The sequence below is a fragment of the Photinus pyralis genome, unplaced genomic scaffold, assembly GCF_008802855.1.
Source record: "Photinus pyralis isolate 1611_PpyrPB1 unplaced genomic scaffold, Ppyr1.3 Ppyr1.4_unclustered_Scaffold1264, whole genome shotgun sequence".
Classification (NCBI taxonomy): domain Eukaryota; kingdom Metazoa; phylum Arthropoda; class Insecta; order Coleoptera; family Lampyridae; genus Photinus; species Photinus pyralis.
In genome coordinates, this window is record NW_022170984.1 from 9,699 (window position 1) to 35,498 (window position 25,800).

The 25,800-nt window shown below is 35.2% G+C and overlaps 1 protein-coding gene across 1 annotated transcript in view; it reads left to right on the top strand.

Annotated features, from left to right (window-relative positions):
• The first annotated feature begins 356 nt into the window (after nucleotides 1-356).
• The window catches only part of LOC116181604, a 35,903-nt gene continuing 10,459 nt past the window's right edge, over nucleotides 357-25,800 (top strand). The window contains exon 1 of the mRNA XM_031501977.1: nucleotides 357-505. Coding sequence (XP_031357837.1) covers nucleotides 357-505 — 149 coding nt within the window. The remainder of the gene's footprint in view (nucleotides 506-25,800) is intronic.

Below are 25,800 nucleotides of genomic sequence, written 5' to 3' on the forward strand. Positions count from 1 at the left end.
TCTCCTTTATTCCAAGTGCCTCTGTATCAAATTTCATTTAAATGCTTAAATAAATAAAAAAAATTACACTGCGCATGCGCAAAACCAAATTTTGAAACTGGCGTTTGATTTTCCTATATTCAAAGCACATATGTATCAAATTTTACTTAAATGCTTCCATAGATAAAAAAAGTTAGCACTGCGCATGCCCAAAATAAAAATTTGAAACGGGTTAGATTTTCCTTTATTCCAAGCACTTGTTTGTAGCGTATCATTATTTGAAAATCACGGTTCATTTTATATTTGTCAGAAAATGAAGCCATATGTTGGAAAGCGATACAAGGTGCAGTGTACAGTGTGTGGGGGCATTTTTAATCATGATTAGAAACAATTGCATGAACGAAAATCCACGATGGATTGTCCAGGATGTCAGGATTAAAATTGTAGGTGCTCCAAATGACCCTCACAGTGCTGCAAGGGCCAATAAAAGACGGAAAATCAATACAGAATCTAATGAGTTACCTATGTATGTACTGTTGATGGATACGCCACTGTACTGAAAATAAACTGCATCAATATAGACAACGAGCGACAAAGTCACTTCCGGTTGACGAATATTGACCAAAATATAATCAGTTAGTCCCTTGACCATTGTCTACCTATTGCTAAAAACAGAATTGGAAAATTCGAAACCGTTAGTGAATTATCGAGTCCACAGACGGACGGGCGGGTTGGCAGCAAGTAAAACTCGCTTTTTGTCGCTCGTTAATAAACTTGTAACGAACATAGCAAACGATGGCCTCTGGGCGAGCTCCTGAGTCACTGAACATTCAATCAGTTCTTCCTTGGGTGATGATAAACAAAATACTGAAAAGAGAATTGGAAAATTCGAAATCGTTCGGGAGTTATCTTGTCCACACACGGACGGGCGGACGGACGGATAGAAAGTCCAAAATCATGAACTCAGAGCTCTTTAATAAAGAAAAACGGAATGCTATGGTAGAAGAGGAAAAAGAAATATCATTTAATAAATTAATGTTTTATTAGATACCATAAAACATTTAGGAAGACAGGAGTTGGCGTTTAGAGGAATAATGAGGGTGACGAAGATGGCAACTTTCGACAGATGGTACATTTAATACTATTAAACGTAATTTAAAAGAAGTATCAATATTGCAGCGTTTCTTTGGGATTTTGCATTTCGAATGTTGAAAAATTTTTAACATCCCCCCCCCCCCTTTCAGAAACCGCTAGGTGGTCTAAAAAGGAGAGCTTGGTATGGATGTCTGTCAGGTTCATCAGCACATTTTGTGAGATATAAAATGTATCCAATCGAGAAGCGGAATTAGAAGTGTAAAAGGTGTATCCATTCTTGTTGTTAAGATGAATCCAGCAATCCTCCAGGGAAAAAGAGTTTATGCTAGTTCGAAGAGATGCAGCTACTGCTGGATTTCTCTCTAAGGAGCATTGACGAACAATCATTGGGTTTAAGGCGCAGTTCAAATCGCCAGATAATTTGGCTGTGTCACTATTGTTAGTAACAGAATATATATCTAAAGATAATTTATTTAGAATATCCAGACCGACAGGTACGTTATGTTATGCGGTAGGTGTATAATCCGGAGTGTCCAATCCACCTCATTAATACGTAAAGTTATTCGCTGGACATATGACTGATAAATAACCCTGTGATCACTGACTATTAAGTTTTGCTGTTTTCTAACAGCAATGGCTATTCCGGAGTACGGTTCCCTAGCTCGGTTATGATAGAAATTATACCGAGATGAGAGGTGCATATCGTTATTTATACTACCAATATTTGTTTCTTGAAGAAGACAAATGTCACAATTATTAACGTTTGTACAAACGTGGGTATTGAAGCTGAGTGGCGTCATCAATACCATCCTAATTATGCACTAAGCTATCGAAAAGCGATATAACGTTTTCCCATTTTTCAATGACACCGTCAAATACCGAAATCTGGATTTTTGGAGCGAAGGACCGTTAATCACAGAAGTACCATCAACAGTAGCACCAGCGTCTTGCGAATTGTTGAAATCTTCTTCGAAACCATTGCGATTGTTGCACTTGCATTTGCGATAATAAAGCGTCAAAATTTGAACAAGAATTACACAATACCAAATTTGTAAAAGGAAAAACAACACTGTGATACAAATTCAAATGAAACGCATTCGTATATAATCCCCCAATCCCGTAATTATTTTTTATGTTTAGACCGAAATAACGTTTACATGGCGTTGTTTACACTATATGATGGATTGTGTGTTCTAAGAACCCATCGAAGCTACTACTGCAGCGGAGATATTCTTAGAATAATGAACGATTGTATCATGTTATTATTCTTATGAGCTATGTGGGTATGTTGGTAAGTTACGTCCTTATGTAGGCGTTCGTTTTCTTGGCTCTTTCTGTGCTCTAAGTTCCGTTAAAGAAAAAGTCATGAATCCTTTTTTCTGGCGGTCGGTGTCTGTCCCACCCTTTTTAGACGACAGACATACAGGGTGTCTCAAATAACACGTGCATTCCTAATAAATCAGCTCCCTAACCATTAACCAAAAAAAATGCTCGAATACGTCAAATATGTATCGACCATTTTCCATTCTAATTTTTCCTCCCCTTAGACGCAGTGGTCGCTCTTTTAAATACTTCATTGATGCACCGAGCTTTGAAAGATTATTCAATTTACTGAAGCCAAACCCCTCATTTACAAAATTGTGCAAGTGTGAGCTCTGGACCACCCAAGTCCATAAAGTTCGAGAATTCTAAATAAATCTTAGCAAGAGTAATCATAAAAAGTAACTTTTTTAAAATATGGGAGGGGGTAACTTTACACAGCTCCCCATTGCGTTAAAAGTGAATTTTTAGGGTTATGAAAAGATCATCAAGATTCCGCGAAAAATCGGTGAGAAAGTTACCAATCCTGAGACGATAATAATATTGTTTGCGTCATCTTTATTAATATGCATGAGTATACTGAAGACTTTTAATAAAAAAATGTAACCGAAACCGTAGAAACCGTTTTATTACTAATTTACTTCAAATCAAGCTAGCAGGATCCGATCGATAAAGACAGAACGTATTCAGTATTGTCGTAAGACCGAAAATAATTAGTACATTCCATTCATTTCAGAAACTACCATAAAGTCGGGGCTATGTGTTTGCTCATTAACAAGAGAATGAATATCCTTGCTGCGAGTAAAGTACGTATTTTTATTTCGAGGGCACAGTTTGCACCCAAGGAATGAAGACATTTTTATTTTTATGGTAGGTCGTATGTACCCTATTTTTGCACTAATTGGTCATAGCAAAAGAAACATTTTTTTTATTGTGGAGAAGAGAAATTGTTACTGAATGACAGTTTAATTTTAAGATTCTGGTAAAAAGCGCATATGTACAAATTAATTTATAAACTGTGCCTGTCACTTTTAACCTCACATTTAATCTTATTTGATCCCGAGGGAAAGGTGGCCTTAACCAGAGAAGACTCGACAACAACAAATTTTAGCGCAGTGATTATTAGAATTTCTTTTATGTTGGGTATGGTGATAATAGTTGCGAACTGTGTAATAAAAAATAAACACCTCGGTGCGACCCTACGCGGTCATTAGATTTGGCCCATTTTCGTTTGGCTTGTTACATGTGGTATATATGTCAACTGTGCAACGTTTGAACCTAATATCTAGGTTCAAGCGTTTGCCAGAGGCCGAGAGGCGTGACCTTACGGGGTCATTAGATTTGGCCCATTCAATAGACTTGTTACATGTGGCATATAAGTCTACTGTGCAAAGTTTCAATCGAATAGCTTCAAGCGTTTGGCAGAGAGAGACGTGACCTCAAGAGGTCATTGGATTTGACCTATTTTCAATAGGCTTATTACTATTATAGGTCAACTGTGCAAAATTTGAACCAGATCGGTCCAAGCGTTTGACAGTTATCGTGTTCACGGACGGACAGACGGACACCATCGACTCCCCTATAAAGCTTGCATCACTTTGCTCTGCCGCTTAATAACTTAGGTACCATTTAATCGTTTCCAGTTCAGTAAAGCCATACTAATACAGATTTAGTTAGCTTTAGATTTGGATAGTCGTGAAAGGGATTCAAGCAGATAATTAGTTTGATGTTTAGTTCGATTAAGGGCCGGTTTTACAATTACACATTCCTGGAATAACTGCCATAGCAACATGTATGCCATTGGTTGACACAATGGTAACCAACGCAACCGTCGACACATATTCTAGGTATACTTATTCTGGGTATATACCTTCATTGTAGAATTGGCCCTAAGTAATTAATTTGGGAGTAGAATGTGACAATTGGTCATTTAGCGCTGAAATTTTGTAACCTTCTAATTTTATCTGACCATTCATGTTCTTATCAGAAATTCGTATTTGGAGAATTGACATAACACCGACCTCGCCGACGGGTGATGTTTAATAAAATAACTACGCTTAGGCGAAATGTTATTGTGAAAAAAAAATATATAACCCAAAAACTGAAAATGGATTATTTTATTTGTAACGGGTCGGCACTTTGCAGTTTTCAAAATTGCTTTTTTCTAATCTGTATTTCGTTCAATGTAGGGAAATTTATACACATACCGCTTCATAGTAAAGTTGAACGAAGGTATGTCTAGAGATAAGAGCGGTAACAACGTGCATTTTGAATAAAACTCCGTCTGTGTGTAGTAGATATACGCAGTTTTCGACCGTGTTCCCAGTTCTAAAAACCCGTGACTACGGAGAAGTAAGGACGCTGTCGCGTGTATCAATGGTAAAAAACAAAAAACTCGCCGTTTCCAAGCGTATGCCATTTCGGCTTTTTCAACGGGAGAAATTCGTTTTTGGGTGATTAACATTCATCGCGATAAATAGAGAATTTTTTCTGATATCTGCTAGCTAAGAAAGCAAGTTCGCTACAGTTATCAGTGTATTGTGGTAAAAATTTAAAGATAATTAATTGGTACAATTACTCACAACAAGAGCCGATTAATAAACGGGCAAAATTTAGTATTCCGTAAATCGCGGGAGAAGTATTTGCTTTTTAAACGTAAATCGTAATATCTCGAGTCACAAACTTTCTTTTTTTAGAACGCCTTGTCAACACCATTTCGAGGAGCAATATCTGTAAGTTATAATTAAGTTATAATTAAATACTTTAACTTGTGTAAAACAGGATCGGTTGTCTTTGAGTATTTGAATTGAAATTTTACATTAATTATTTCAGTATTTGGAAGTCTTTAATACTCTGTAATAAGATTCCTTTGTTTGAATTCAAATGTTGTCTAGTTTTAATGCATGCATGCCTATTTTGTGTTAAGCTGAAGAACCTCCCAGGTAGACGCAACCCTTCAACCCTTGTAGATGCAATTAAGCCATTACATGTTCAAGTTATGTATTTTAGCTGCGCCGTGAAGTAATTTATGTTAAGTTATTAAAAATTTAATTTTTATTTTCTTTAGTCATTTATATTTGCCTATACACATACAGTGTGTCTAAGATACGACAGAACGGCATAGGGAAATTGGAATCCATAAGAGATACACAGCCACTTAAATTAGAAAAATTGCGTATTTAATAAGGGTTTAGTGAAATGATGTTTTAAAAATTCAGAAATGCCGATCAGTTACGAAGATATTCGAAGAAAAACTACATTCGTTTTTATTTCATTTTTCTGGCATTCTTTGAAAAGGCATCTTCGACCATTTAAACCTGGACTGCTGGCGTCGTATAATATCTAGTATAAAACTTCTGACTGGTTATGACTAAAATAAGAACTAAATCTGTGGCGCTCAATATGAAATTTGCAAGGACAAGTATACCTACACAACTTTTAGATAATGATAACAATAGATCGTGGAATAAGTTTTTATTTAACAAATGTACATGTTTATTGCAGCGTTTAACCAATCTCCAGGATAACGTGTAGTAAATGACGGTGAGAGTGTTACAAAACGAGTAAGATCCATATTTTGGTGATCAGGGAAAGTGTTTACATTTTCATCTACTGTCATTTCTTCAACTTGTTCTTGGTTGGAGAAACTATTCATTTGATGGATTTGAAAAAATTGAAAGAACCGAATTATTTAGTTACGCGAAAAACGTTTCTGTTTTAACGTCTTTGTTTTTGAGGTGATGAAACTGCATCACAATTTTTTACAAAACAACTTCACCGTCCCATTTTTAATTAATTATATATAAGTAAACACAACTAACTAACACAAAATTAAATAAAACCAGTATAAAACAATTAAAATTAAATCTCATAAAATTGACGTGTCTCAAACTTCGTTTCACAAACTGCACACCTGCCTTGTGATGGCGCTGTTGATGTTGGCTTCATAAATTTTGACTGCAAGCAATCCAGTTATTTTTTCATCCAAGTCAAAAATAGTAGATTGTTTTACAAGTAAAGAAAAGCGACAGTTTTCCAGTGAGTGAAAATAGTTTTTTTAGTTTTTTCACGAGCTGAAAAACTACTTACGTGTAGAGCATGCTATTCTTTCGTGTAGTTCGGATTTAAAAGATATTAATCAGATTTTAGATCGACAAAGTCTAGTTTAAAATTGTTACTTTTATTTGAAAATATAATCGTATTACCCGGAATTATATAATATAATTACCATAACAACGGTTTGTCCATAACAACCAAATAAACAAGCTGTGAAACCGTTGTGCAAAAAGTTAAAACGAAGCGACAAAATTTCTGAAATTTCTAGCAAAGCCAAAGAGGCAATTGAAAATTTAGTACCTTTAAAATCCAAGGGGAAATATGAAAAAAGTTTCGAAAACGAGCCAACGAGGAAGTTTTGATTGCATACTTTTATGATAAGGTTTGGTATACCTACCTTTTGTCCAAACAGTCTAATCTACATTTGCCGTATTTGTAGTCGAAATCTATAAAGGCGTCAACATTGTGGTCGATGCACTCCATGATCAAATGCCTTCTATCAATTCATGAAGACGTCAAGACGTTGGCATAAGTAAATATAAGAAGTTTATTGCTTTTTTAAAACGCCAAAATGACAACTATGTCTGGAGTGAGTATTGAAGCGTTATAAGGCATGGGGAGTGGCGCTCAAGTACCGTTACGGAAGCATATGTTGAAAAAGGTATCGAAAATAAAGTGGAAACTTCAAACAAGATTTTCAATTTTCATAACTCTCAACAATTTCCGCAAGTATCAGTCATTCACTCTAATTTTTGAATTTTATATTCAACGCTCTAATTTGCCATCGAAATCCGGAATAATATCAAGCAAGCTTGTTATGTTTCTTGCGAAATGTTACCTTTCCAAGCTACCTTTTCAGATAAAAAGAATTGTACAACAGGATCTCACTATTCGTTACAGCAGTCACCTAGTCTTACATTTTCTAATAATAATTGCACGTTTAATTTTTTTGGTAAAGAATAAACATTTCAAAAACTCATGTGACATTTCATTTTGATAGTTTGATCACAGATCTACACACACAGATTGCTAACCTTATGCATTTTTTGGGAAACAAATTTAGGTATACTTAAAGGCGCCCTCTATGGTCGAGCTTATGGATTTATGCGTTAGATGTCGTTGAAACAAAATTAAAGCGCTAAAGTTTGCACAATTCGAATTCCTTAATATTCGTAATATTACAGTGATATGATATGATAGGAGGTACGCTGAGCCATCATTGTTTAATTTAACACTGGAGCTACTCATTCGTCGTAAAAGAGTTATTAAAAGCGGGTACCTGTGGTCACATATACACACGAACATAGGGCAAGTTCTTAAAGAATCGTGAAGGTTTTTTGAAGTTGGCGGAAATTATTTGCAGCTTTAAAGGTCTTGACAGATTGCTAACCGCAAAGGTATACTTAAAAATTATGTATATCTCTGCCATAATTAACGTTACACTCTTTACCACGCCGATAAGATTTGGAATATGTATGTAGGTATACATATATGATCTCTTGAATACGTTTCTATAAACAAATCACAAAATAAATTCACTGATTACAAATATCAAATGCCAAAAATAAGGAATAACGAATTCGAATTATGCACACTTTACCGCTTTAAATTTTTTGCAGCGACATCTAATGCATAAATCCATAAGCGTCATATTACAGTCTTAAACGGTACATGTTTGTACTGCTCCGCAATAGAGGGCGCTTTTAAGTATACCTAAATTTGTTTCCCAAAAAATGCATAAGGTTAGCAATCTGTGTATGTGTAGATCTCTGGTTTGATAGAGAAAAGTGCTGCTAATGAGAAAAGTGGCACTTTTCTTTATCGTTTTTGATGAAACAATGGTGTATATTTCTATTAAGTACACGAAAAAGAAATAACTATTATAGTCCAGGGAATAGAGGATTTTAACTTGCAAAATGAGAAGTAGTTCCAATTTCTTTTGCATGTCATAGACAGTCATCTGATGGTTAAGAATGTAGGTTTTCGACCTCTCACCCCTTGTGCTTCCCCCGTACGACCCTCAAAACCGAAATTTGCTTGGGTTCTTAGTTTTTCAATCATATATTTTTAATGGGTCACTTTAGAAAAAAAAATGGTTACGTGGCGCTAATAAACTCCCCAGGTACGATCATGAAATTGATAGAAATGGATAGAGGGCACCTTAACGAAGCGTCTTCAATAAAAAAAATCTGCGGAAGAAGCCCTAAATTTTTCACAATCTTAATTAAAATTTCAATTCATTTCGTCGAAAGTGAGGTTATATTACTCCAAATTTCATGATTGTTTTTCAGTTGGTAGTGGTGTTCTTAACATTCCCGAGTGCTATCTTTTGGTCGGTTGTGTCACCAACAATCAAAACATGACACCTGTTAATCACTTGCTTGTCAACCTTCGCGCTGCGAGGCCATTTTAACAATTTATGCTTTTTAAATAACTTTGTAATTTTCAAAAAATGTTAATCAAATGTCATCCTGTAATAGTTTCAACATATAATTCAATGTAAGTAACGTCTAAATTTAATTTTAATTATTTATTGTACTGATTATTGTAGTTCATGTCCTGATGAAGTGAATACACATTCCGGAAAATTTGACCTGAAAAAGAGGAATTATTATCTTAATTTGTGGCGATACCCAGTAGTATAATATTAGCGTATAAATTATAATTTAAATCAAATTATTGAGACAAACATTTGATTTTTACGCAAAAACTAAATTCTGATTTATTTAATTTTTCCGGTTTGCCGCACCGAAAAATAATAAATCACATGAGTGTAGACGCAGAATTTTTCAAGCCATAAGAAATCTATTTACAACTTTTCTCTAAATTAATTAGAGGACAAAATATTTCGATATAAAGAAATTAGCATTGAAATCCGTATGGTGCGTAAACTGTTTCTACACCTTGCATATACACTACACAGCCTGTTAGAAAGACGGTTGAATTATCCAAATGGTGTATTTTTCTTCTACTGAATCCGCATCTGTAACTAAACAGACAAAACAACATCACATTGTTCAGATAATAACAAAAATGCGACTTTTTTACTTCTTTCACCTTAATTTTATGTGCGCCTATATGCGCTAAAAACTATGTACCTACCTACCTACATAATTTTTGGCAAATGTATAAATAAATATTGCTGTATGCACTAGTCCGTAGGCCAGAAAGACCGTACACAAAACACCAAAACAAAAACCTAGCTAGCCCTTTGCCTTTATTATTTAACACGAGACAAGACTTCTCCCCAGCACAGAGGAGAGATTCGACTTCTAACAGATAGTGGGTCAGACCTTAAACTCCAAACTGAACTGCAAAATTTTGAATAATTAAAATGGACCTTGGGCAAGTCTCCAATAAAAACACAAGTAAATTAGAAATGAAGTCGTTAGAATGAAACACGCGGAAATTAAGTGAAAATTACAAAAGTGCGATTTAATTGTAACACACACAAGGAAAATGATACAAACAAAGAAACGTGGTTCTGCGTTGACTGAAGCAAAAAGCGCCGCTCTCCCTCTTCCGAATCTTATTTAAAGCGAAACCCTTCATCCGAAAATCAAAATTATAGCAACCAATCATACACAGTTGGCAAAAGAAAATATCCCGTCAAACTTACGTTAAAAGACCAAAATAATAGAGGTCGAATAATTTTACTAAACAAATTCTTATCAGACATAAATTAAATAAAATACTAGGAAAATAAAAATTCATCTCTCTTAACGACACAGGAAAGGCGATAAATCACATCCACCTATCAATTAAATGAAGCATTTGCAATTGATAACAGATAAAAGTTAACAAAAACCCCGGAAATTTCCATGTTAAATAAAATACAAAGGTAAACATAAACAACCTTGACCGCTACACAGACCAACGACAAATTACCAAAATTTAATTATGAATTTTAATTACACAAAAGGAGACCGCCCTTGTCCATCTTAATTAGGATGTCCGAAAATTTCATCCTGCCTGACGAAATAAACACAGCAATATCTAAAAATTAAAAAAAAAGGTGGCGGGCATTTTTTGAAATATTTGCCATAGTGGAATCGAATGGGACTTTTAGTATGTTAATAAGAAAGATATTCCCCATACGCACTAAAAAAATAATTAGCTTGTCTCTAATTTGTTCTACCTTAATACCCATGTGGCCTGTACTATTTTCTCTTTAGTGCAATAAAAAATTATGACGTGTGCGAGCATTTTTTTGTCGATTTTTTTTAAACCAACGCCTGCTTTTTAAATGAATTTCATATTTTAGACGCTCACTGTATGTGGTGCAGTGGAAGGATTAAATTTCCAATTAATTTTGTTAAAGTTTAATGTTCCTTCGGATAATTGGCGGTGTACTCTTTTAAGTTTAATAGATCATAAATTTCACGAAGTTTAATTAAGTACCACGATCGCTATAATAGAGGAAAAGGTCAAATGCAAATTCTAAATGGATTGTCCTCATGCAAAGACAAATGAACACGAAAATGTAAGCCTTATGACATTGCACACTTCGCTAATTGTTATTTTACAGAAACCCATTATTACGGTCTTTAGAAAAGCCTTGGACTTTTTTACCCGTGCAGAGAGTAAATTTCTCATCAACAGGAATATGGTTTTAGGATTCAGCTTAAAGTAATGATTGCACTTCCCAATACGTTAACAGGATGACAAATAATTTAACCAAAGGTCTAATTGCAGCAAATATACTTACCCCTGTATGTACATATTTCTTATCATAATAAGCTTCATTCACAATGCAAGAATTAGCAATTACCAATTAGCGTGTGCACTTAACGTAGAAGTTTGACATACCATACAACATTATATCGTTCACAATGGAATCAATTACACTTATATCAAACTCCAAACTTCTGCGCTAATTTGTACGCTAATTGCAATTGATGTCATGCGCACGATGTTTATATTTTGGGAGATCTATTTAAATTCCATCATATGAAAATTAATAAACTCGTTTCGTCGCCACATGGCAGGTATGATTATTTCCAGAGACAAGGTGTACTAAACGTAAACAAAGCGAGGTTTATTTATTTCAAAAAACGCTGCTGTTAGTAAAAAAATTGAAACTTGTAGATACCTACAGAGGACGTTGCTGTTACTCCCACAATTAACGAGCTAATTTTATGTATTGTGAAAGATGGTTTTTTCTTAATTTCTGCTAATTGTAATTACTAATTCTTGAATTCTGAATGAAGCTTACAAGCAGATTGACAATCGTATCAGACTACGGTAGCAAAATGACATCTATTAGCTACACCGATAAAGGCATTTAGCTAATCGGCCGTCTAAGCATAGTTATGATCTTATTCTTTATCGCAATCTAATTAGACGAACGTGGAAGAATATTTTCGTTCCCACTTAGTAACGAATCGTAATCTGAAATCATTGAATTTATAATAGTTATAAATTCAATGCTAAAATCATCCTCTCTGCATTTGTGTAATTAAATAAACGTTCCTCTTCAAATAAATAGGTGTTACAGATACAGATATTTTCTGCAGGTAGAAAAATAGTTAATTAAATAATAATACAGGGGGGAACTAATTTCTGTTTCAACTAAGTGGCACATTTTATCCCCTCCCATAATAACGAAATCCCTTTGTCAAACAGAATTTATGGGCCACTGATTTGGTGCTTTCATTACCTACGATGGTCCATTAAACAATTCATCATTCTTTAACAACATGGTAGGAGTTCCTCCTCTGGGTGCGCAATCGGGTATATTGTCCGTGCCGGGAACAAAGAGCCAATCTAAACGAGGAACTATATATATCATGTATTTGTGAAAGTCTTCCATTTATGCTAATCGTACCTAATTCAGCATGCGGCTATTGTGGAGCCTCATAACGCGTATATTTTATTTAAATGGTTAAACGTATCTGTCACTTGTGCAATTACCTTAACCAAAAGGACTGTTCAGAGTTTGGCATTATTTTATGCGAACAATTGCGATGTTCTTCCAATTACAGCAACACGAGAGAATATTTTCACATACGACAAACCTAACCACCCGCACGTTAGTAAGGGAGGTAATTGCATTGGGGTAAAAAATGACCCCCACTTTTTTATTGATACACGTTTTGAATCACCATTAATTCTAATCAAATAAAATCTCGATGATGGCTTTCTGTTCTCTCGGTCTGCGAGTCTGTCGGTCTGTACTCTCATTAGCATGTCAGCTGAACACAATCAAACATATTGCATAATTAGGTGCTAATTAACTGCCCTATTGAATGAGCTTGACAGATAATTAATTAACACCTAATCATGGAATATGTTTGATTATGTTCTGCTGACCTGGCTCTGCTAGGTTCATGGACATCTCATTTGCGGCTAAACGGCTGAACCGTTTAGTAGGTACACATATTCTTAGACATGAAAGGAAGAGCCGAAAATCTTTTGGTCAGAATCACGCAATGCGCAGCTGGGCGGGTGGTCTGTGCTAGCCACACCATAATTAGACATTCAGCGATTACCAGTTGATTCTATTCTATTTATCAACAACGCTAACCAAAGTTGTAGTGAACAGAACAATCGTATGTAGTGATGTGGATTGTAAAATAACGATTTGTAAGTTACATAAACAAGTTGTAAATCAGCATATGCATGATTAAAGCGCATTTTTGGTAATGCAGGCAGTAGGTATTTAATTAGCGAAGATTAACATTATCGATCTCACGAGTAATTTTGCCTGCGTTAAATAATTAATTTTATTTAATTTCAATTGAGGGTACGTCTTTAATTTTGTAAAACAAATCACAAAGTAAATAATAAATTTTTATACTGGTAGCGCTATCTAACGGTAAAATTATAGCACCTCCGAAAACCATATCGAAATTATTTTCTTCAATTATCGATCTCACAAATAATCTAACTAAAAATAGACTAGTGCCTGCACCTCTACACTATAGCAGAAAGCTTTTAGTGAAAATTTGAAGTCTCTAGCTATTGTAGTTCCCGAGATCTCACGCGGACAGCCGGCCGGCCAGCCATAACGAATATAATAGCGTATTTTTTTCAAAAATGCGCTAAAAACGGTTACATTACACGTAACTTACAAGAGGTCGGTTTTTTTATGTAATTTATGTCTTTTATTTATGAAACTTACGTAACTTACGTTTTTTATTTAAAAAACCGTAATTTTTGTAAGTTACATAAATGTAATACCTATTTGATACATTTTGATCGGTACTACCACAGACCATCAACGTACTACCAACGTAAACGATTCACCGTTGAATTTAGTTTGGTTTAATGAAGATGATACAGCCTAATTCGCGATCTGGAACTTCTTCCTCCAAACGACGCGTGATGGCGAAATACCTACTGCTTGGGTATTTTATTTAATACACCAAAATATATAATTTAACAAGTGTTTTTATTTTGAAACACTCACAAAATTCAAAAAGGTTTATAGAATATTAAAAAAAATATAAATGACAGGTAATTTTACAAAAATATTTGTAAATTACATAAAAAACATAAATTACTGGTAATTTTACTGTAAAATGACGGTTTTTAAAAAAAAATGGTAAGTTACATAAATTACATAAATTACGTAAAAAACATAAACAATTGGTAATATTACGCACTTAAAAAAACGTGTAATTTAACATCACTAATCGTATGGGAATTCATGCTATTCACCTCATACAAAGTATGAATGGGAACTTACCTGATGACATACAAAAGCTGACTCCATTTTACTTCCTTTAAAAGAGGAAAGCTCAACAATACAAAATGTGTGAGTATATTGATTCCAAAAATTATAAGTTGTGTTAATTACTTCATTACATTTTGGAAATTTATTTGTAAAAAGGTAGTTTTTAATCTTGGGCCGGCCATCTGGCTGGCTGGCAGCAAATGCGCGCCCGTAGAAGAACGCTTATAGATAGACGAGGAGTACCTACCGGGTCTGTGTAATTAACAACATTAGGGACGGGACTACATGATATGAGGTTGGCGACATCCGGGCGCCATCGTCGACCGCGTTATATTTTTATATTTTCCAGTTTTTTTCTTATCTTCTTCTAGAGTTTTATTCCGATTGTTTTCAAACTGGTGTCGTTGAAAAGATCTTGTAAACGCGGACACGTACTCTTGCGACGGAATTTGTTTTTTTATCCGAAGGGCGAAATAAATCATCTTTTGCACGCGGTTTAAAGTTTCGTCAAGTTCAAATCGCGGTCTCTCTTTCTCGTTTCGCCAATAGAAACTCCAGCTATGAGAAGTGCCTCAAAAATTGTATACTATTTTGTGGTGGGATTTTAGCGGAATTCACTAAACTAATTGATGTTCAGCATCCAATGAAAGACCAGGCTACTCCATTTCACAAGAAGTGTCTTTAGATTCATTTTTACCAAGGATATACCTGCAGAATTTCTCACTACTAATAGTTTCACCTCAATTGAGAGATGGCGCTGAAAAGATTCCCAAATTTTGCATCGCACGTGTTTTGTGGTAAGCGTCTCCAGGAGTACAAATATCTATATAACTACATGAAATGTAGGCGAGCGTGTGCCTTGCGAATGGAACTAACACACTACTGTCACTCCCCTCTATGGCTTCTAACGATCTCTAACTCTGGAAAGGGGAAGGGGGTCTAATTCTATTGTAAACATAACGGTGATTCCGCTTTCAAAAATTCCAGTAATAGTATATTTCAGCACACAAAATGATTTCATTTAAATGTTTCGAATAATACTATAAATTAGAATTTATGTATATTATAAGTAGAAATAAGCATGTGAATATTTAGTGTTATAAAAGATATAGAGATTATAGAGTCTAAATTCAACAAAAAGGAGTCCGCATAACGTCAGGATCATACAAGTGGTTGACAAGTGACATTAATTTTTTTATTGTCGCTTGTGATTTTTGGATTAACTTTAAATTTGTTTCGATTAGATTTAAGTAAGGTAGCATTGGAGAAAGATACGATTTAATTTTAGATTTAAGGTGTTTGCAATTGCTCTTATGATTTGTCACAATATGTGTTTACGAACCCAGTAAATTTAGATTCTCGTGTAATTTGTGTAAACCGCGTGTGTCATTTAAAACAATGTGACAATGTGACAATAAAATAATGCAATCGAATTTTGTTTATAAAACTACTTTTTGTGGCCTGTTAAAAATGTTAAAAATGACAATTGTTTAGGGCTGTTAGGTGAGGCTCCGCTTTAGTAGCCCGTGTTGAGCATTGAATTAAAGCAATTGTTAAAACTAAGTGGAAGCTCCTATTTTGATAACTGTCTTATTAAGCACAAAAAATAAGGGCAACTTTGTATAAAGTAGTTTATTCCAAATATTTTCAGTTTTCGAAATATTGCTTAATTAATTTTTTTCTAGTGCAAAAATGCTATCAAGTACGGTGTTAAGAATTTTAGTTGGTTGAACATGATTCGTCGTAATGGTGGTGAAAAAAAGAGAATCGATCCTAAAGTAATGTCACTCTATTAGTCTTCTCTCGCATCGTAATAAATATATTACTCTCAAACAAATCAATGCTTCTTAAATTATGTAGAACCGGAGGGGGTTGTTTACTATACTGAAGCACCATTTATTACGTACACACCTCATGACAAGTTGTTCGTATCTAAAATAACGAAGTGAAATTCAGTGTCTGCACGCTCATTTATTTCATTACCTACTCACGACGTTTCTCACGCCGGCACAACAACGTTATTACACCGCAAATTGTGATAAACCCTTGCAAGGGGTTGTGATTATTTCAGATGATGTTTATTTTAAAACGTACCGCCGCAAATATATTTCAACCTCTCCCGAAAATCTAATGCCAAAACAAAGCAATTCATCAACTGACTTGTTTTCGATGAAATTTAATCTCCTAGCAGAACTAGAAACAACCGTTAGAATTTAAATAGTGAAATGAGATTGAAAGACACCTCATTTTAAGAGTACATCTTTATTTTTATGTTATAGTTTTGTCCGTCTGTCTGTGAGTCTGTCTGTTTGAAAAAATGACTGTTTGCCTTAAAATTCCTGAAAAGTAGGTACTAGGAGATATACTTAGTGGAGTCATGTTATGTTAAAAAATCATGTAACCGAGAACAAATCGCAAAAGAATTTATCTAAGCGGTTTCTAGGTTCATGAAGTTGGAGGTACCACATAAAGAAATTCAATCCATCAACACGCTACAATTTTGTGCTATCATTTTGTGCCAATTTTTGCCGTATAATGCTCAAGCCCTAACGGAGATATTCAACATTTTTGTCTGTATTTACAAATTCGTGTTGTTCGAAGAGAACAGTGTAACTGCATGTGATTTAAAAACTGTTAACGATACTCACTACGTTTCAAATTTACCAAATATTGAACCATAATGTGAATATTGGCATCCTGTTCGCGTTTCTTGAAGAAACGACAGTTTTGAGTCACATTTCCCAAATTATTTATTTTAACAAATGCACATTGATGTGTATACTGGTTTTTATTATTCTCACAGCAGTTTCTTTGTTTATTTGTTGAGCCCTTCGAATTTTTTTTTGTTTTTAGCTGTCGGCCTTTCTATGAATTGATCGTTTGTGCGGGTTTAAGGTATTGATTCTTGAATCGCGCTTTTACTTTAGTAGTAGTTTTATATCTATGTTTGCTTCTAAATGTTAGTCTTTTTAGCGCATTTTCCAACTCATGTTGGAAGGCACTATTATGGCCACCTTCTCCGCCCATCTGTCCGTCCGAGGCCTTAACTACTCTCACAGTTTGACATTCTTTTTGCATTCGAGAGCTTATAGCTCTGGTATCTCAACCTAGAAAAATGTCACGTTTAATGTACGCATGCGCAGACTGTGCAATGTTAAAGCAAGCATACCGCATATAATGAAAATCAGGTGTGCATGCGCAATTCCAACTTTATTATTAATAGAAATATTTCTTTGAAATTTTAACCAAAGATCCTTCGAGTAAAAGCAAACATATCGCATATAGTAAAACGCAATGCCAACTCTTATTTATGGAAATAGTTTTTGAAACCATGGATGCATCTAGTAAATACAAACATATCTCATATTGTAAACATTAGGTGTGCGCATGGGCAGACTGTTTAAATGCTAACTTTCTTATTTATAGAGATATATTTTTTTTTATTTAAACCACAGATGTTTCTAAAGAAAAACCTGGATAAAAGAGGTACAGGTTGCTAAACGGCGTCAATGATATTCAAAATGACTATCCCGGTATCATATAGTAAAAATTTACCTAAACATTAGTTTTTTTTAAAAACATTTATGGGGGACGCTTTTATGGAAATTTACATTGGGTGCAGTCGTACAGAAGACTCTTAATGAAACGAGAGTAACGGGTTGTTAGTCAATCCTATGCTGTGCAGTTGCTTGTTTAAACGACAGTGGACTGTGACCATCCACATCGCAAGGATTACATATACTTCGATAACACGGTTGCTTTTTGTCCTAGTCTTACAGAAATTTTGCAGCCCTGTCCTTTGCTTCCATACGCTTCACGTGTTCTCCGTACTGTTTGTGCTATATGTGACACGATTCTATTTTTACCTACTAGAATTATCTTCCCAGTAGTACCGAATAGGGATTCTCGTCACACAGTTGTGAGACTCTGTTTTTGTTATCCTCTCAATTATCATACTGAAGGTTTTATCTTTAGAGATTTCATCAAAGATGAGTTTGACGATCCATCCTCGCCATTGACACTTAGCGAATCTGCCCTCTGAGCGCCTTTGCTTTAATTACTAGTGGTGTAGTGGTGGTAAGTTTCAGAGAGTCTCCATCATTGCCCCCGTAATTCCAAGAAAAGCTTTGCGCTACACCTTGCGAAGTATCTGTATGTTCTTCTAGGTAAAGTTCTTATGCCACAACGCCAGCGAAGCGTAAGTAACGACTGGTATATTCATTTTAGTGTATATACAGTGGGGCATGTTTGGAGATAGAACCACTTGCCCCCGAACGCTTGCCTATAGGCCCACAGGAACCGGACCCAGAAGCGCTCCCATCATAATAATTTTTAGCGCATTTCCCAACGAAGTTGGGTCCGCTATTGCAGCCACTTTTTCCGTCCGTCCGTGTGTCCGTCCGAGGCCTTAACTACTCCTACAGTTTTCAATATATTTAGTTCGTTCCTTTGGAATTCGGTAACTCATAGCTTTGGCACGAGAGCCATGAAAAATCTTAACGACTAATGGCTGCGAATTACCAACATTCTTATTTATTAATATATTTTGTTGAACATAGCGCACATATAGCTATGGCCTTTTGGGAAGTACTAATCAATGCATGAAAAATGCGCTGAAGTTACTTGCCTTAGGCCGAAAACCATTTTCTCTATTTCAATTTTTAAATGTTCTTATTAACGCACTGTTTTTCATTCCATTCCAAACAGTGCATTAATGGGTCCTATTAACGCACAGTTTTTAAGTTGGTATAAAGAGTAAAACCTAAATTCACTGCCCTATTTGACAGTATTTATTTTCAAATTAGGGTTATGTTTTGATATATAGAAAGACAAGATTCCCTTTCTAGTTGATTAAAAGCGAGACATGTACCTAAGGCTGATAACGTGTTAATCAAATTACAAGAAGAACTATATGAAAAAAACTAATTACTTTCTCCCGAAAGGGAATTAAATATTAGGTACGTTATATAGCGCAACAACCGATTTAATAACGTGGCGCTTTGAGGAAAATTTTTACATTAATTTTAATGTAGCCAGTTCAACGTCTACGTGCAATCTGTGACCAATTACTAGTATGAATGGTGCACCTATCTTCCGAAAAAGAACTACAGGTTATAAAGTCGAGGATACAGGAGATTGCGAGAGGGGAAAGGATGACGACGACGAGGATCCCTTCGGAAACACATTAATCAATTTTTTTCACTACTAGCGTCTGATGACATGATTATTAACCTTTTTTCCACTTTAGCACAGAGACCATACATATAAAGTGGGCTTTCTCGGCAGTTGTTCAAAGTGGTTAATAATGTGGTGAGTATTAACTAGTAGTCAATAATGAGAACTGTCACGCTGTGACTTTTAGAAAACACAATCCAAAATTTCGCTCAATAAACGTTTAGACAAGTTCTCTAAAATGAATAATTGCCACCATCCGCCATTTCCAGAGAAATTACATACCTGAAATTATCACATTTTGAACAAATTCGAACGAAATTACTCTTTGAAAACATCTCAATGATAGAACAAAATACGGCCTATTTGACTTGTACTTCTTGGATGAAAAAATAACTGGATTGCTAGCAAACTCAAATTTATGAAGCCAACATCTACAGCGCCATCACAAGGCGGTGTGCGTTTTGTGAAACGAAATTTGACACACGTCAATGTTACGAGATTTAATGGGTGAACCAAACGTGTTTGCGCTTTGATTACGTTTGCAAACACAAACTGTTTAGGTGCTGGTGAACGATAGGGTGCGTTTGCCAGATCGAACTGTTTGCAAACCGTTTGCGCTTTTTGCATAAGTACGTTTACTGAACGCGTTGCTTGTTGTTAAACTGTTTGCAAGCGGACGCCATTTTTTGAATCGCAATTTAAACTCGCTGAAAATCACAAACATGTTTGTAAAGCATGCATATTTGTTTAAACCATCGACATAGGTATAGGTATTGGAGTAAATTACTAGTACCTATACATTACTCACGACCAAAAATTGTATAATTGCACATTGCACACAATGCGCTTTAAAGTTGTAAGAGATAAATCGAATAATTTAATTATGAATGAAGATGGGAGCATTCCATGTATACAGGCAGCTGATTCAAATTCGAGGGCCACCATGGGGATCTCGGAAACTGTAAGAAATAGAGGTAAGTAGTCATTTGGCAAAGTTGAGTAGTTTAATGCTTAACAAAATGCCGTTTTGAAACTAAAAAAATACCGACTACTTTCGGAGATAATCCAGAAAAAAATGACATTTTACAAAATCGTTTTTATTTGTTCCTAAGTTATTTAAAAAGATATTTCAAAATAAACGTCACATAATTGTGACCACTTTATTCCGTATACAAAATGTTAGTTTTAATTTTTAGTCTGACGTTTCGTCTCCAGTTAACCATCATCAGTTTTATTTTTTCTTATGGAAGTCATTTTTACTTTTTGTGTCATTTGATAAAGCTTTTTCCAACAATAAATGGCGCTGTTAATCCGGTAAAACGCAAAAAACTGCGAACGTACACTGCCCACGACAAAGTTGCCAGTCAAAAAAGAAGATATTTCAACATTACTTCAGCCTCCACGACCAGTTTTCTTTTTATTGTCGACAAGGGTTTCATAATTCTCCTGAAATTTCCGATCCAAGTCTTCATGTGACAATCATGCCCTTTTCCTTGAAACACGTCTTATATTTCTGACCAAATATTTTTTCTTTTCCTTTTTGGATCTCGAATGTCAAATTTGAAATACTCGGCGAGTAATAACTTTGTAGTGAAATCGTTCCACACCAAACTTCTCTTCGAATCTAATTAGGGTACATTATTCGTATACTAATGATTAACACAAGTATCTCTATATAACATAACAGATACTGGCTGAGTGCTCTCGATTTCAGTGGGACTTGTACTGACCCCTTCATATGCGGTTTATGAAAGCTCCAAAACGGCACCAACCATTTGCTCGTCTCCTAGTAGATTGCTGTCCATCAAACCCTGCCTTGCAACACTAACTATCCGTTCTTCACCTATACAAATCTTTCCTTAAAATGACTATACTTATGTGGTGAGTTCCTTAAATTTATTAAATGTAACAATCTGAAAATAAAAACTTCTTGTAAAGCAGGTACAATTTAGGGATAAAAAATATTTACTCAAGGATCCAGAGAATATGCACTTATACTCCCATCTTGATTTTCTATAGGACAATTCAATTCATCTCGTATAGTAGGATGCATTTAAACTGTAGAAAGATTGCCACATTTTTATTGAAATGTACAAAAAGAATACAAAACGGTTTTTTCAGAATTCACTCAAAATAAATTTGACGTGTGGTTTCCAGGCAAATTGCGCGCTTAGGACAAATGCGCATGCCCGATCAACATGTTTGTGATTTTCAGCGAGTTTAAATTATGATTTAAAAAATGGCGACCGCTTGCAAACAGTTTGACAATTAGCAATGCGTTCAGTAAATATGCTTATATAAAAAGCGCAAACGGTTTGCAAACAGTTGGTTCTGGTGAACGCACCCTATGTAAACAGAAAAACTGGTTGACAGATTACAGATTTCAATTGTCAACCACAACCATTGAAAGTAAAATTTCCCGTGTGTTACCGGCATTTAAAAGTTTGACCAATAGAAATGTTGCATTTAAATGTGGCGGTAGCTTTGAAGGAGTGGTGTCACTATTTCTGTTCAGCAAATAGATTATAGCTGAAAAACAATAGCGACATTCCGCCCACTATAAAGTAAAAACAAATAAAATAAAATAATAATAATGACCGGTTTAGAACTAAAGGTTTGCCAGATTTAAACATAGGCGTTTCAGTTTAGGATTATGATTTAGGTAGGTGCAATAGATGCATAAACTGAAGGAATCTCGATCGTATCTACAAAATGAATGTTGACAATCAAGAGTACAGACTCACTCAGAATGATAAATCAATGATTAATGAAATTTATTCCACCAAATGGAAATGTGAACGAAGATGTGCGTTGCGAAATGACACACCCCAATGATCAAATAAGTATTGATACTACTGAAAATTGTAATATACCAGATGTGTAAGGAAAATAGTAAAAGGAGGACGATCCTTCTACTATTTTCTCTCATAAGTAGGTATGTCAAGGTAGTAAGATGAAGTAGCAAAAAGATTATTCTTTTAGACAGGGGAATGTATCATCCCGTAGAGAAGTTAAGGGAGACGAGACTAATTTTTTCTTAGTCACACCTTTAATAATAATAACACAGAAGTTCTAACGAAATTGACAGCCACTCGAACAGTGACAGATACCTACGGATTACAAACTTGATACACCACCCGAAATATATAACTAAGTATGTGACAAACAAACACACTGCAGTCAAAAAGCGTAAATAAATAAACATTAAAATGGATCGTGCAATAAAGTCTTTCAGTATTATGAAGCTGGTGAAGTTATATAAAAGCTCAATGTAAATATTTGATGTAGGTAAATAATGGCGTACTACACGGTAATTTTTCGTAATGATTATTAATTCAGTTCAAGTAACACAATATCGTAAACCAATACAATGCTTAAAGGAAACTTTTTCCATTTTATCCGTCAAATATTTGGTTTTATTTATCACTATAAAAAATGAATGATGGTGACGTAGAAGATTTCTAAATTTCGTTACCATCACCAGGTAAGAAAAACAGATGAACTTAAACTGCTATGTATTTGTCGAGAAAATCTTTAAAGTGGTATCAAATTGCTAGTTATTCTGAAACCGCTTCCAATACAATTAGCGCATCCCTGCGTCATATTATGAATATGAACCATCGTGGTCAATTAATAATATGTTTCCGTGTGCATACAATTTGTAGCGTAGTGCAGTGTGAACATAATACTGAAAATTGATTACCAATAAATTTAACATAATACAACATTTATTAATGAATATACGCTAATACCTACATCGATCGATAAAATGCAATATTACTTAGGAAATTAAATCCCTCTCTCACTTTATGAGTGGACTGATTAAATGAGACCGAAAAGATAAACACAACAAGTATACGTGATGCGGCAATAAATCTTCTGGGCTTTAGACTTTATATCCTTCTTGATGCGCCAATTTGTAGGTTTTAAAATACAAGCGGAAATAAGTGATACGATTACGAAGCTTTGCTATTTTGCTACGATTCTGCACCAAATAGAGGCGTTGAAATTTCTCTTTTGATAAATATCCGGTTCTTTCATTTAGGATTGTCTACGGTTAATGTATATAGGGTAACAACATCAAAATCGGATAAAATTAAAATCAACTAAATTTTAGTTAATATTCAAGATTTACTTGTTTTATGCAAAGACCCCTGTAATCAACTACGTCCAATTCTCTGCAAATCAATTAACATTGTTACTGTAATGGAATAGAAGGAATTAGTTTACGATTGTGGATTTCTGCAGCTACCTAGATCGAAGGGACTTCAGCCCATTTTTGTGTGGCAGATCAGTATTTTATTAGCCAGCACCATCAATTAGATCTTGTCGAAAGCTACCATATTCCCTTTGTCGATACTCGCTTCCGGCGTCCCATCCACCCGCAATTCGGATTTGAAGTTTTGACTCCACCATCAGTAAAATCTTGTCGGGGGCTTCTATATTCCTTTTGTCGGTACCCATCTTCGACGTCTCGTTCACCAGCAATTCGGATTTGAAGTTTTGACTCCACCATCAGTAAAATCTTGTCGGGGGCTTCTATATTCCTTTTGTCGGTACCCATCTTCGACGTCTCGTTCACCAGCAATTAGAGTTTGATGTTTTGCCTCCACCATCGTTCATCACTAAGATATTATCGGGGGTTCCCACATATTCTGTTTGTTGGTTGTATTTTGGTGCATTTCGCTAAAAGCCCGGCACAAAATAGTACTCAATTTTTGGGTACTTCTCATAGCTCGAGCTTTTATTGGCGACACGAGAAAGGGAAACCCGAGGGGAAACCGCGATTTGAGCATTCAGAAACTTTTGGGCGCCCAAAGTTGACTACCCTTCGAACCCTTATACATTTTCAAAATTTTCTTCTAGAAGAAAGGAAAGCATCACAAAGTTGTATGATTTGTAAGCCATTTAGAAGACGAGTATGAATTTCAAGCGACAGTTTTTCGCAAAAAAAAGATGTTCAGTTGGCCGCTTAGAAATGGGCTTGTAATCCATCAGACAGGAAACTTGAATGTCTGTAATTGAAAGAGAAAGATCGACTATAAACTATTTCGTCAAGCACCTCACTCAAAATGGATTTCAATACCAACTCTTAAACAAATTCCTGATCTGAGCTTTCGAATTAATTCTCTGTAATAAAATCCCAAGCAATTCTGATTTTGTTGGTTTTTCCTACATTCAGTCTCTCTGGGAGACCAAATTTGGTCGTTAAGGAGATGTCGACGAAGAAGAGATGAAGATGACATCTGTTCCACGTGATGTTCCAGGGTCTCTAGAAGTACACCACAACAAAAGCGATAACGAATTTTCCAGTGAAGGTGAAGTCTCCTTTGCAGTGTTTAGGAATAATCAAACTATCAAAAAAGAAGGCATCCGTGGCTGCCTAGATCGCTTTGCCATACTCAAGGCTGAAGTGGAAAGTAGAAGTCCGGTGGAGATATTTAAAAAAAATTGACAAATACGTGATTGATCATGTAGTGTTTCTGAATAATCTGTATGCACACCAAACAAATATAAACTGTGCACAAATGTTGTGCAGATAAAGGCGCATTTTTTAAACCGAAATGTCTTAGTAAATAGTTGGGTTGGCGTTTATAAATCACCAATAGATATATTTCTACCAAACCTCCTAATCGTATCCTCCTCCGACAATCCGCTCTTGAGGAATTATATGCGGTCACGACAAAGGGTCGAGGAGAAGGACTATGGTTGATAGAAATTAATTCCTTTCGTTGAGACCTTTCATTACAGTACCACGAAGGATGATTAATTGGTTGCCTCATGTAAAAGTCATGCAGGTTTTACTTTCAAAAACAGTATCTCAGGAAATACACGGCCAAGGACGGACAAAACGCAAACAATGGCACATTTTTTTAATTCTTAAAAAATGCGCTAAAAGATGACCTCCGATTTTTTTTTGTATCATTTCGTGACATAAAACGAAGTAGGTATACATCTTGTAGATAATATAAATTTGAAGAAAGGGAACAAAATGGACAAAGTTCGCCCTATAATGGATCTCGTGAATCAACGGTTTCAACAATGGAGCTATTTTCGTGAGGAGGTTGTCTATTGAGGACATGGTGAAGTACTATGGGCACAACTCCTCTTACCAGTTCATCAGAACCAATCCTACACGATTTGCATATAAGAATTAGACTTTGTGTAGTTCAACTCTTCAGGATAAGCTTCAATTGGGATCTAAAGTAGTTCTGGATCTATAGTCCGTCTCAAACCAAAGTTAACATTTCTCATTAAGCATTTATAAACGCCCATCAATTATGGTATTGTATACATCAATATACAAAAAGCACCCGTAATGCAAGGGAAAACCAGTTCCGTCAAGCGAAGGTCGCTATATAATGCGAAATAATAATAGTCAAATTAATGAACAATAAACGTAGAAACCACCTCAAGTCAGTGGTACCGAAACAGTTTTGATGTAACAGTAAAAGTATCATTTGTTTAATGATGAGTGTACCTACATATAATGCGAA